The sequence below is a fragment of the Haplochromis burtoni genome, unplaced genomic scaffold (assembly GCF_018398535.1).
Source record: "Haplochromis burtoni strain Fernald_Lab_line unplaced genomic scaffold, NCSU_Asbu1 Contig_200, whole genome shotgun sequence".
NCBI classification, from domain to species: Eukaryota; Metazoa; Chordata; class Actinopteri; order Cichliformes; family Cichlidae; genus Haplochromis; species Haplochromis burtoni.
In genome coordinates this window covers 73,095-86,340 of record NW_024582561.1, presented here as the reverse complement: position 1 = coordinate 86,340, position 13,246 = coordinate 73,095, and the positions used below count along the sequence as shown (strand labels likewise).

Genomic DNA, 13,246 nt, shown 5'->3' with positions numbered 1-13,246 from the left:
TGAGCAGCTGCATTTTGCACCATTGTTCAGTGTTGTTTAGTTTGTAGACAGTATGAAATTTAGTAAGCAGTATTTATTTACAGATTTGTCTTTTATTGCTCAAACATCTGATCCTGTGGGAAAAAAGGTTTCAAATGACAATGTAGTTCTCTAAAAAGCGAATTACACCCCATTAGCCAATAGCTTCTAGAACCACCTTTAGCAGGAGTGAAATAATTGTTTTCTGTATGACCTTATTAGTTTCTCACATTGTTGTGAAGGAATTTTGGCCTATTTTTCTCTACCGTATTGCCTCAGTCGATTGGTGTTTGCAGACATTCATATATACACCGCTTTCTTAAGGTCCTGTAACAGCAATTCAGTTGGGTTGAGCTCTGCACTTTGACTGGTCCATTGCAAACCTCCGATGCTATGCTGTATCTGTAGCCACTGTGCCAATGAACTATTCTATAAGAAATATTTGGTGCTAAAATTCATAAGGAAAATGTGTACTACATTAATAAAATCCCACTCTATTCTACATGGAAACATGTAAGAGTGTCACTTGCGATGGTTGTGCTATATTGTGTCCTGGGACATTTGGTTATCGGAACTTTCCTGTACCAGGAAATATGCAGTGCTGTGATAAACCAGCTGATAACGTGCTACAAAAGGCTACTTGTGATCTCATACCTACCAGAATCATTTGTTACAGGAACAAGTTTGCTTCCTCTCTATTGTTGTAATAATACGGTGGTAGGAGAGAAATGAAGTTATTTAAAATGTTTTGTAGTTTTAGGTTTGTATTCGACTTCCCCCACAGGATACATATGCTTTCGTTAATCAACTATAAAACACCCAGTATGCACCTGTTACATACTCACATATTAAATATTTGTGCAATCAGTCTTAAAATTTAAAGGGACAATACACCTCAAATAAAAAATGACAGATTTTTCCACTTGGACTATAGTGCCATCCGTTTGGCTTGTTTTGGTGTGTATAGCCATGTGTCGGGACATTAAAATAGAAATAGAATTAAAATAGACTTGAAATCCTCAGCACCAGTGTCTGTTTTTCCAGAAATTATGACCTGGCTATTTAAGAAACAACAACAACGTATTTCTGCAGATAGAGTCACGCATCTACCTGTGAGAAGAACCTGATACATGTTAATATGTGACAAGATGCAAATGATTATGGCACCCTTTCCTCTCAGCATTCAACCTTGTGCATCTAATTCTTGGGTTTTTTTTAAGTAATTAAAACTGTATTCTGTTGCAATGATTCCACCCTTGAAAAAGAACTATTCGAAGAAATAATTAAAATCATCATGTCATATATGCCAGTGAAGAAAGTATGTAAACTTTTGACCATAGCTGAACGTTGTTTTTGCAATGGAAAACGGGTACAAAAACAAGTACAACAGAAAAGTAACAGTACTTCTCTTTTTTTCACAATGGTTTGGTCACATTCGATTTTTTCTGGAAGTTGATAGGGTTCCTCAAATATTTGTAAAACCTTATATCAGAAATTAAATATCACAGGTTCACATTCCTTTCTGTTTGCATCAGTTATTCCAAGAGTTCAACAAGACAAGGTGAAATCAAATGTGAGTAATTTACCATTTTAAAAAAATCAATACAAAATGTGAAGGTTTGTAAAGTAGAATTCTTGTGTTATCAAAATAACTACAGAGGCCTGGTTAGCTTTCCACTTTCATTTTCACTTGAATGACCTTGTTGCTTCACAGTTTTTCTCTGTTGACTTACCCTCGGGTTTATTCCTGCCTTATCTGACCTTGCCTGAAAGTTAAATATAAAGAGGAGACAGATTTCATAAAAATGTAAGACCAAGGTTGTAAATCTAGAAATGTAATATGAATAAAAAGAGATGAGAACCGAGAACTGTGTTGTTAGTTAGAATACTTCCGAACATGCAAGGTCAAATTCAACAAAACCAGCTGTTATTTTAAGAAGTGGCAAATAGCAGTCTCTAGCAAGTCTCAAGATGTCCTTTTCCTTCTAACTTCACACAAGTCCTCATGTGATCCATCTTTAGTAATATAAAATAAATACAACTGCTACAAAAAAAACAAAACTTTTTTGTACCATAACTAAGCCCTGCAAATTTTGTGATACAGGTTTATTCTTTCATGAAAAAAAAATATTTTACACAGTGAGTATAGCCAAAACTGTACCCAAAACTACCAACCTATTAGCATAACTTTTCACAAAATACATGGACACATGGTAGCATAATATCTCCTGTAATATGACACTACTGAGAAAGTGGGGGTCAGAACAATGTGTTTCCGCATCCTCCAGCATCATTTCAGCAGGTTCAGAGTTGTATCAGGAAGCAGTCACCGTGTTATAAAAAAACCCCAAAAACAAATATTAACCTTAGCTTTAGGAGAAGCATATGATTCTACTTTTAACAAAGTGCAGTGGAAGCAGTTTTCCCTCACACTGTTACTCTTTTTTACACACGAAACACATTTAATTTCCTGTCATATAGGGCATTATGAAAGTGCACCAGAGTGTATAACAGGGCATGGTTTTTTTTTTTCTGTTATCAGCATCAGCACTACTGGGAGTTGTCAGGTATAAAAGGTGAGCCAGAAAGGTGTGAGCAGCCATAAAGTACAAAGAGAATTTACCAAGAAGACCAAGATGAAGATAACCGGGACAGTTCTCCTATGTGTCTGTTTGACCTTTATGTTTTTGGGCATAGAGGTAAGAGGCATTTTCACTTAATTTACCAAAGTTGCATTTATTTAAAAAAGAAAAAGAAGCCAGTTCAGGTCACCATGCTTTTACTAATGGCAAGCAACACAATCATTTGTTTTTCTAGCTTAAGTGTAGTTGGATTCAAATCACAGGTAAATTAAATCAAAAGTCAATGCAAATGCAGGGAAAGAGAAGAAAACAAAAGGATATAAAACCAAAACCTTTTGACTGTATTTCGTTTTGTACATGTTTGAGGATGTAGAATTGAATCACCTCATCATTCTCAGCACATAGGCACTGTAAGTGTAAACAGTGACATTTTCTTAGATTGTGATATAAAATTATTATTGAAATTAGTGTGAATCAGTGCATCAGTGAACAAGAACTATATTAACAGCTCCTTCATTTCTAGGATTCTGTGAAACTGAATATATCCATACTTTACTTACTTAATTTTAAGATAAGATAAGATAAGATAAAACTTTATTAATCCCTCAGGTGGGTTCCTCTGGGAAATTCGGTTTCCAAAAGCACAGCACCGACAGAAGTTACAGAGTTACAGAATATTATATATATATATATATATATATATATATAAATAAATAGAATAAATAGGAATAAAAATAAAAATACAAGGAATACTTGCACATTTCAAGTATTGCGGTCTATTGCACCATTGACTATTAACAAAAATATTGCACAAAAGGTATTGCACAGTGAAGTGAAGAGGCACTACAGCGTAGTTGTTCCCCCCGCCTTTGTCCTCCTGTTTTTGTTCTCAATAATACGTTCTTCTTCTGTGTCAGCATTCAAATTTAAGTAAACTAAGTATGACTTATCAGATCTTACATAAAGCATAGGTCTGAACTACAAGTGGACAGAACAAAGAAGCAGGACTCAGGTTTAGGACATCAGAGTACATGACAATCAGGCCCTGCAGCCCTGCCTATCACAGCGGTATGCAAAGTGCAGTTAATGCTTTCATGCTTCGCGTACTGTTGAAGCAATGTGTACCGAACTTTTGCATGCTTGTGCGTACAGAGGATTTTCCACTGAAACAGAGACACATCTGTAAGCTTTATTTATTCCACGAAGTTTGACACAGAGTGGAAATGCAGACAGAAGAACATGGAAATTGAATTTAGAGTAGTGATAAGTATTACAAATAAATGGTAAATGGCCTGTATTTGTATTGCGCTTTACTAATCCCTAAGGACCCCAAAGCGATTTACACATCCAGTCATCCACCCATTCACACACATTCACACACTGGTGATGGCAAGCTACATTGTAGCCACAGCCACCCTGGGACGCACTGACAGAGGCGAATAAGTACATGATATCAATATCAAATCAGTTTATCAACATATATGATATAAATTAGAATGCCTCATGTTATCTCCTTTGTCATTTTTTAATTAGATCTGCTTTACAGTAGCAATTTGTTCCACATGAATTGCTGACATTGACGTCTGTAATTTATTTAAAATAGTTAAAACACTGTTGCTGGATAGATATGAGCATATGGCTCTGCAACAGTCTACATGAATATTTAGATATTTCTTTTACACCGTGAACTTTTATTTTCTCTTACAGGGCCAAGGCACCACAGATGTCACAACTCCAGCAGTGACCAATAACAGCACTACGAGTAATAGCACTCAGCCTGCAGCGACCACACCTCAATGGAACGCCACTGTTTCTTACACGACAAACACCACCCATGCCCAAACTCCTAAAACCACAAGAATACCATCTGACACCACCTCCCACTCTACAGATAATGTCACTTCATCACAGGGGTCCTCAGTGTCCCCTGGGGCTACTCAAAACCCTGGAACCCCAGCATCCACCACACAGAAATCCACAGGGACTACCAGCAAAAATTTTACCACAATCTCATCTACAACGACAAAAGGAGGATCTGCTCCTTTGTTTGGGTTCTGCAGTCAGCTGCTGGTGTTTGCTGTCACTATTCTGATCTGCTGTGCTTTGGAATGAATGTATGAAAGTATAGAATCTGCATTTAAATCCTTAAATGCTGTGGAAACATATTACATTATTATTACAGCCTCGTATTAAATGGCTGCTTCTTTAAGGCTGTGATGTGCTCTGTTTGCACTGAGTCTTTCTCTGCTTTTACACAAATATCCATAAGTTATGTATGACACTGTGCTTCAAATGTTAATGCTATGTTTCATTCATAAATACTAAAAGGGAATAAAGGAAACCAATGTTTTTTGGCAAATAAAGTAAAATGGTGATCTTTTGCGGAGGCTGAAGAGTTAATTGTACTGAACACTTCAGCCAACCTCGGGTTTGTTTTAGCTGAAGGAAACGGCAGTGGTGCACCCACAGCTCCATTTGCATGTTGGCTTAACACTAAAAAAGCTAGGCAACATCACATTTGAATTCATGCTGTTTGTACAGTAGCATCTTTGTTTCTCTCATGCCAACATGTATTTATGCATCTTATTATACGTATATTATTATATTGTTTGGGGAAAAATTTAACTACTTCAACTAGAAACTATACAGATCAACATCTAGCAAAAACAAACCAAAATCTAACAAGACCAAGTCACAAAATGTTCTGGTGGAATATTTGCAAATTAAAAATAATAATACCATTTACAGTTTTATATATATGTATATATAATTATGCTAATACTAGTTCTAGTCGCACCATATAACTCATATAAGATATGATATTGAAATTTTGCATAAAGTATAGATTTTTATGTCTGTAAGCCAATCAATATCTCAACCTCCCATTCAGCTTTTGATATAGCTGCAATTGCCATTTATCCATTTTAACAATAAAGATCCATTTTCTTTATGTCTTAAAACAACCTGTCCTTCACCCCGTACCCTTTCATCCACCTTTCCTGTTTTCATGCTATTACCTCTTGGTCTGACCTGCTCCCTCCCCCCCAAGTCATGTTTCATCATCTTGTCCTCATCAACCCCATCTCCATGACTCATTCCTTGCACCCTTCACCTCTCCTTCACCATATACCCTTCATTGTATTGCATTCCATGTTTCTATAACCTTTCCCAGATTGTTGGCTAGGAGTAGGTCTCTCACAACACAGGATGCATGCCTTGTACTGCTCTGCTGATGAAAAAGTTGTGACGTGTTTGTATAACTGCAAGCTTAAAGGATGAGAATACATAAGCAAATATCTTGGTTTATAACTGGTTAATGACATCTGTTGCCTCGTTGGACAATTCCTCTTTGATCTGGAATAAAGAATAAATCCAGTCTGCCATGTGACATGGTATTTAAAGTTAATTTTCTAAGGAAGACTTTTCCTCTGGGACGTCTGTGTCATAGTATGTTTGGGTTTTCTGTAAATGTAACCACTTCCAACCTTTGTCTATTAGTATCCAAAGCTATATATGAAAGCGCCTCTTCACCCTGGTAGAGGACCCGAGACTTGATAATGGAATATATAATACTAATAATATATATACCTATATATTATTATAATATTGTATACGGTACTTCTGGTTCGATATTTTTTCGATACAAAAAAATGTTCATGCCTTTTTAATTTGTCATTTATTAAAATTATAAATATATATTTTAACTCAAAAGTACAGTTTTTAAATTTAATGTTGCTGAAACAACAAAGTAATAAAAAATAAATCTATCTGATGGAGAAATCCCTCATCTTTGGAAAAGAGAGTTTATTACAGAGAAATGGCTCTTTCCAAAATAAAAGCTATACTATACGCTTCTTCTGGGCTATATTCTCAGCAGCATATTAAACATATCAGGTCCCCATAAGGAGAATCATGTTAACGGCTGTCTAAAAGTTTGTAGCATGCGTGCTTGTTGTTTTTGTCTGCTTCCACTTGTCTTTGCACTAGGATGATGTCAGTGTGAATGTGCAGTCATCTTCGTTGTGTTCCCACTAGTGCTGTCAGCGTTAATCTCGTTAAAATGACATTAACGCCACAACGCGGCAAATCTCCGTTAACGAGTTACCGCGGATCGCCCCATGCGTGGGGCTGGACGGCGTCAACACGTTAACAAGCTAACTGCGCTAACACACTAGTTCCCACCAATTGAGCATTGCGTGGCACATCCGACATACTGTTTTACTTTTGTCCATGACGCGCTTACCATCAGGGTCATGCTTCACATGAAAACCAAGATAGTTCCAAACGCAGTCAATTTGGGTAGCGTTGTCTTGCTAGGCGCTGCGCTCAGTGGATCTGCGCTCGACAGTGCAGCCTAGGCGGAGTAGTCGAACGCAGATCCACTTAGCGCTCAACATAGACAGCATCGTCAGAAGAAAAGTTGATAAAATAAATAAAACATTTTGTATTATTCGATACATATGCGTACCGAACTGAAAGCACTGGTGAATATTAGGAGTGACAAAGTCTAAAGACCCGAACATCCACGGAAAAAAACGGGTGGATAATCGCAGAATCACTTCAGTGGTAATGAGAAATCCCTTCTGTCAGGAAGTGCTGTGTGGCAGCCAGGAGTTGGACCCAAAATGCAGGCACTCAGACTCGAGGGATGAACTCAAAACACTCAGCTTTATTCGCTTGCAGGGGAAAAGCATACAAAACTAAACCTCACTGGGGACACTATAAACTACACTACAAGGCACACGAGGAAACACACAGCTAGAGCGACAACGCAACACTGACACAGAGAAACACAGGGCTTAAATACACTGGGGAATAACAAGGGAATGAGACACAGAAGGAGAGCACAGCTGGGGGAAATCAGAACTGAAGAGACAGGGAAGCAAAGTAGGATACACTCACATCAGACACAGACCTTCAAAGTAAAACAGGAAGTATAACATTGAGACATGAACTTGACATAGTAGAAACAAAGCAACTAAGAAACACAGAGACATAACCATAAAGCGAAGAACCAAAAGACTAGAGATGATAAATAATACACAGAGGGAAATCCTGGAACACAAGAAACTAGACTCGAGGGAGTAACAAAAGACCAACCATGAGAACATAATTCACAATACAGAGTGACAGAAAACACAAGAAACTCAAAACATGCGAAGACACAAACCAAGAAACACAGACTTTACACAGAAAAGAGGGGCACAGAGAAACATGAGGGGCAAGGGATCAAAACTAGAAACCATAGAATAAATCACATGAGTACTCGACAAAATACAAAAATCACAAAGAACTAAAAAAGCTGGGTGAAGAGACCCAGGATCCTGACACCTTCACAACTACCAACCAAGTGAACAACACTCTCCAGGAGGTAGGTGTATCAATATCAAAGTCTGCCATAAAGAGAAGACTGCATGAAAATAAACAAAGAGAGTTCACTGCAAGGTGCAAGCTGCTCATAAGCCTCAAGAAGATAAAGGCTAGATTTAAAAAAAGAGACATGCTCAAATCCAGCTGAATGCAGTCAAATTGATTTGGTAGATGGACAATGACCCAAAACATACAGCCAAAGCAGCCCAGGAGATTATTAAAGCAAAAAATTGGAATATTCCTGAATGACCAAGTCAGTCACGTGATCTTAACCCAACTGAGCATGCATGCCACTTGTGGAAGACTAAACTTTGAACTGAAAGGCCCACAAACAAACAGCAACTGAAAGCTCCTGCAGTCAAGGTCTAAAAAGGAGGAAAGCCAGCATCTGGTGAAGTCCATGAGTTCAAGACTTCAGCCGGTTATTAGCAGCAAAGTATTAGAAATGAACATTTTATTTTCCTGAAATGTGAATATTTAGTGAAATGAAAGGATTGTGTTAAAGATGTTTTAGTTCTTCACATTTTTATGCAGTCTTTTTGTTGAACCCACTGAATTGAAGCTGAAAGTCTGCACTTTACCTCTATCTGAGTCGTTTCATTTAAAATGCATTGTGGTAATGTACAGAACGAAATTAGAAAAAGAAGTTGTCTCTGTCCAAATATTTATGGGCCTAACTGTAAGCCTGACAAATCAGCGTGCTGTTTGAACTTTGAAAGGTTAAAGTAAATGTAGTTGTGGAGCTGTTGATGTACTGTTGCTACTTTTAAAAGGATCACATCAGACAAAAACTTCAGTGAAACATTGTACTTTACAACACTGCCTAATTAAACAAGATGAAAGAAAATGAGGTAAAATAACATGTTATTTGAAACTGTTGAGTTCTACAAAAGAATAAAAATAGCATCGAGTCAGCAGCCTGAGACACAAGAAAGACATTAGAGAGAAGGTATCACATCCATAGGTTAGGTTTCATTTGGCACAGTGTAAAGTTTTGCATTTGTGGTCCATCACTTGGGTGGAGGCTGACAGGTGAACAAGGTGAATGCAATATAAAAAGGCCAGCTTTGGAAGAGAGCACATATTGTACAAAACATAGACTTGAGTACGGAAAACAAATCACATTTTAACAAGATATTTTAAGCTGTTAGCTTTCAAGAGGAAATTATATTTCAAGCAATATGAAGTACTTTTTCCTGGCGCTGCCTTTCCTGACTCTGCTGGGATTTCCCTTTTCCAAGGTAAGACTTGAAATTAAAAGTAAAAAAGAATGAATGTAACAAAAAATAAACAAGAAACAAACAGCAATCTTTGTTGATCAAACACACTTAAATAAATAAATTAATTAATATTCAGGGAATTCTAACCAGTGAGCCAAGATGATTTTTGATGGAAAAACTATTCCAGTGAGCCAAGATGATTTTTGATGGAAAAACTATTCTGATTCATATTTTTCACTGTTAATGCATTGCATTGAAATCACTGCCTTAATGGGCAATTATTACATATAAAGTATACAATATCATTTGTAGTGTCAGTTTTATTAATTTATTATTCAGTGTCATAAATTCTGTTGGTTTGCTCTTTAGCATGCGCTGCTAATGTCTGCAGCAAAAGGACCCAATTCTACCTCCAATTTATCCCCGGGTACTAATACCGCCACAACTGACAGTGAGACTAACAGCAACAGTGGCTCTGGCAGCGGCACCCAGGCTTCCACCAGCACGATGACCACAGCCGCAGGGGTATCATCAACCAAGGTGACTACAAAGCACCTCGAGGCAACTTTTGCTGTGATTTGCCACTGTATAAATGAAAACTAATTGAATGCAAAGAGAGGATAGAGTCGCATTGCCACCTCTGTGGCTCTGCTGTTTGGATCTTTTGCTTTTTAAACCATATTGCAGTGGGCAATCTGAAGTCTCAGAGACAGAACTAGACTACAGTGTTATTTATCACACAGCAAATCAGAGTTTATTGTATTTACTTGTAGATGAAATACATTATCAGCTGTAAGAAATGATCAAAAAAGATAAAAGTACAGAATAAATGAATAAATAAAATGGAAATCTTTGTTTTTTCATATTTCTTTGAATTCAAAGAAAAATGAAAAACGTATACACTAAAATAAATAAATGTATAAAGTACGTGAGGAAATCTTACCAGTGAACCAAGATTATTTTTGATGGAAAAACTATCCTGCTGTTACATTTTTTCAGTGTTAATGCATTGCTTTAAAATCTCGGCCTGAACATAAAGTTATTACATGTAAAGTATACAATATCATACAGCACAATGCAGTGTCATAAATTCTGTTGGTTTGCTCTTTAGGACATGAGGACAACCACTGCATCAACAGGTCTGAGTACTACCACTACTGACAGTAAGACTAGCAGCAACAGTGGCTCTGGCAGCGGCACCCAGGCTTCCACCAGCACGACGACCACAGCCACAGCGGTATCATTAACCAAGGTGACTACAAAGCACCTCGAGGCAACTGTTGCTGTGATTTGCCACTGTATAAATGAAAACTAATTGACTATGTGCACGTTAGCATATGCTACTTCCGGTGCGGAAACTCCTGTGGGGAGCTTTGTTTCCGGTGTCCTATTCACGCCCTGTTTACGGTCCAAAACAAGTTAAGCAAATGAATGAATCAAGCGGCGATTTACATTTCTATAGATGTCTTGGGCATTTACCCAATATATCTGTAAATGATGTTCATCGACTTGTCGATATTTTTTCCCTGCGCCTCAGAGCAAAAGAGAAAAGGGATTCAAATGTCATATTTCTCAGTATCAGTAAACAGCGGTCCCTCGTTTATCACGGGTCTTATGTTCTAAAAATAACCAGCGATAGGTGAAATCAAGTAGCCAATTTAATTTTTTGACAGTGCAAAATGTTTGGTGGACATCATGGACATACAGTACTGCACTTCAGAGTCACACTGCTAGCAATCGATGCAGCAATTCTGTACTGTACAGGAGAGACGTCACGGAGGGGGAAAAAAAGCATGCAAACTTGCACTAAAAAATCTGCGAAACAGCAAGGTGAAATGTGAAACGTGTTATAGTGAGGGACTGCTGTAATTTTGAAGGTAAGTCACAACATACCCTTCGTAAATACTAATGTATAGAAACCCTTACCAGCAATCATTCATTTTTTTGTGTGGGTTTTTTTTCACGGTTTGTTAACATGCTGTGTGGGTGTGTACTTGACTAGGTGATATCGACATAACGGGGAAACATCTGGTTTGACTATAGTTCATCTGTAGTTTGAATGCTGAACATTTGCCTGTTTAAATCATAAGACCAGTCACTATACAGAGATGTGCTTCTGAATGTGGACGATGCGTCTTCTGCTGCAGTAATGCAGTTCTGCTTGTGTTGAGTGATAAACAACTGATCGATCTAAACTCTTTAAACGTCAAAATTGATCATTAGATTTTTTTATGACACAACAGTGGTGAGTGTTCCCACCTTGTGCTCTTTGTAACTTAACGCGATCTTTCCGTTTTCAAGTTTTGGACATGATTTTGGAGTATATCTTCGCAGTAGCGATTGACCGCAAAGTAAAGCTACCGGAAATGTACCACCCCACATCTGGTCTCAAACCAGGAAGTTAGCATTTTCTTGTGCATATAGTCAATTGAATGCAAAGAGAGGATAGAGTCGCATTGCCACCTCTGTGGCTCTGCTGTTTGGATCTTTTGCTTTTTAAGCCACAGTGCAGTGGGTAATCTGGAGTCTCAGAGACAGAACTAGACTACAATGTTATTTATCACACAGCAAATCAGAGTTTATTGTATTTACTTGTAGATGAAATACATTATCAGCTGTAAGAAATGATCAAAAAAGATAAAAGTACAGAATAAATGAATAAATAAAATGGAAATCTTTGTTTTTTCATATTTCTTTGAATTCAAAGAAAAATGAAAAACGTATACACTAAAATAAATAAATGTATAAAGTACGTGAGGAAATCTTACCAGTGAACCAAGATTATTTTTGATGGAAAAACTATCCTGCTGTTACATTTTTTCAGTGTTAATGCATTGCTTTAAAATCTCGGCCTGAACATAAAGTTATTACATGTAAAGTATACAATATCATACAGCACAATGCAGTGTCATAAATTCTGTTGGTTTGCTCTTTAGGTCATGGGGACAACCACTGCATCAACAGGACTGAGTACTAAAACTACTCGCAATCAGACCAGCAACAGCGGCTCTGGCAGCGGCACCCAGAGTGGAGAGAGCCACATCGTCACCTTTGTGGTTCTGCTGTTGGGATCTTTTGCTTTTCCAGCCATGGTGTAGTGAGCAATCTGGAGCCTCAGAGCCAAAACTAGACTACAATGCTATTTATAAAACAGGAAATCTGAGTTGATTGTATTTAGTTGTAGATGATGGTAGTGAAAGAGCTAACCTATAGCATCTCAACAGATATGTGTGTAAGTCATAAGGTGATTTATAGAGCACTTTCCACAGTGGAAAGAGTGCAATGCCTAATGATACGTAAAGGAGAATCGTCTGTATTTTTAAAAGCACCTCAAAGCATATTTTGGCACATTTCAGTTGTTTTATTTCAAAGGTGACATGCCCTTACACATCTTTACACTATTGTACCCATAACCTGTTTATTTTCTTGTGTGATACTTGATGTATAAGTTAAGTCAAATTTTACCTGTAGACATGTTATAATATAGTGATGTCTGTTGAAGATTTCCGTCTGTATTAGTATAATTATTTGCACAATTTACAATAATTATTTGATCTTTATGCATTAATGTGTGAAATAGATTCAACATAAAACACTATCTAACATAAATGGTAATAAAACAGAGCATCATTTTAATGGATGCGTGATTATGTGTTTTAATAACAATAATTCAATTAATTTCTGCTCTTTTTTATACTGCAAATTTTTAAAACCATCCATCCATCCATCCATCAGTTCTCTTCTACGTATTCTTTTCAGAGTTGCAGGGGGGCTGGAGCCAATCCCAGCTACAATAAGGCTAGAAGCAGGGTACACCTTGGATAGGTCATCACTTTTTCGCAGGGCTAATATAGAGAGACAGACAACCATTCACAGCTATATGCAACTTATAATCATCAGTTAACCTAACCCCACTAACAGCATGTCTTTGGACTGTGGGAGGAAGCCAGAATACTTGGAGACAACCCACACAAACACGGGGAGATCATACAAACTCAACACAAGACCCTGGTCACAAGGTGAAGTCAAACTCAGGAGGCAACAGTGCTAATCACC

At 37.4% G+C, this 13,246-nt stretch overlaps 2 protein-coding genes across 2 annotated transcripts; both read left to right on the top strand.

Moving 5' to 3' along the window:
- The first annotated feature begins 2,290 nt into the window (after nt 1-2,290).
- On the top strand, nt 2,291-5,639 carry LOC102297032 (mucin-13). Its single transcript, XM_005936293.3, has 2 exons — nt 2,291-2,717; nt 4,308-5,639. The coding sequence occupies exons 1-2, from the start codon at nt 2,655-2,657 to the stop codon at nt 4,710-4,712; spliced, it is 468 nt and encodes a 155-aa protein (XP_005936355.1). The 5' UTR covers nt 2,291-2,654; the 3' UTR covers nt 4,713-5,639.
- Nucleotides 5,640-8,969: 3,330 nt separating this feature from the next.
- Nucleotides 8,970-12,809, top strand: LOC121815384 (cell wall integrity and stress response component 2-like). The gene is made up of 4 exons (XM_042226192.1): nt 8,970-9,211; nt 9,560-9,730; nt 10,302-10,442; nt 12,127-12,809. The coding sequence occupies exons 1-4, from the start codon at nt 9,152-9,154 to the stop codon at nt 12,286-12,288; spliced, it is 534 nt and encodes a 177-aa protein (XP_042082126.1). The 5' UTR covers nt 8,970-9,151; the 3' UTR covers nt 12,289-12,809.
- The last annotated feature ends 437 nt before the right edge of the window (nt 12,810-13,246 follow it).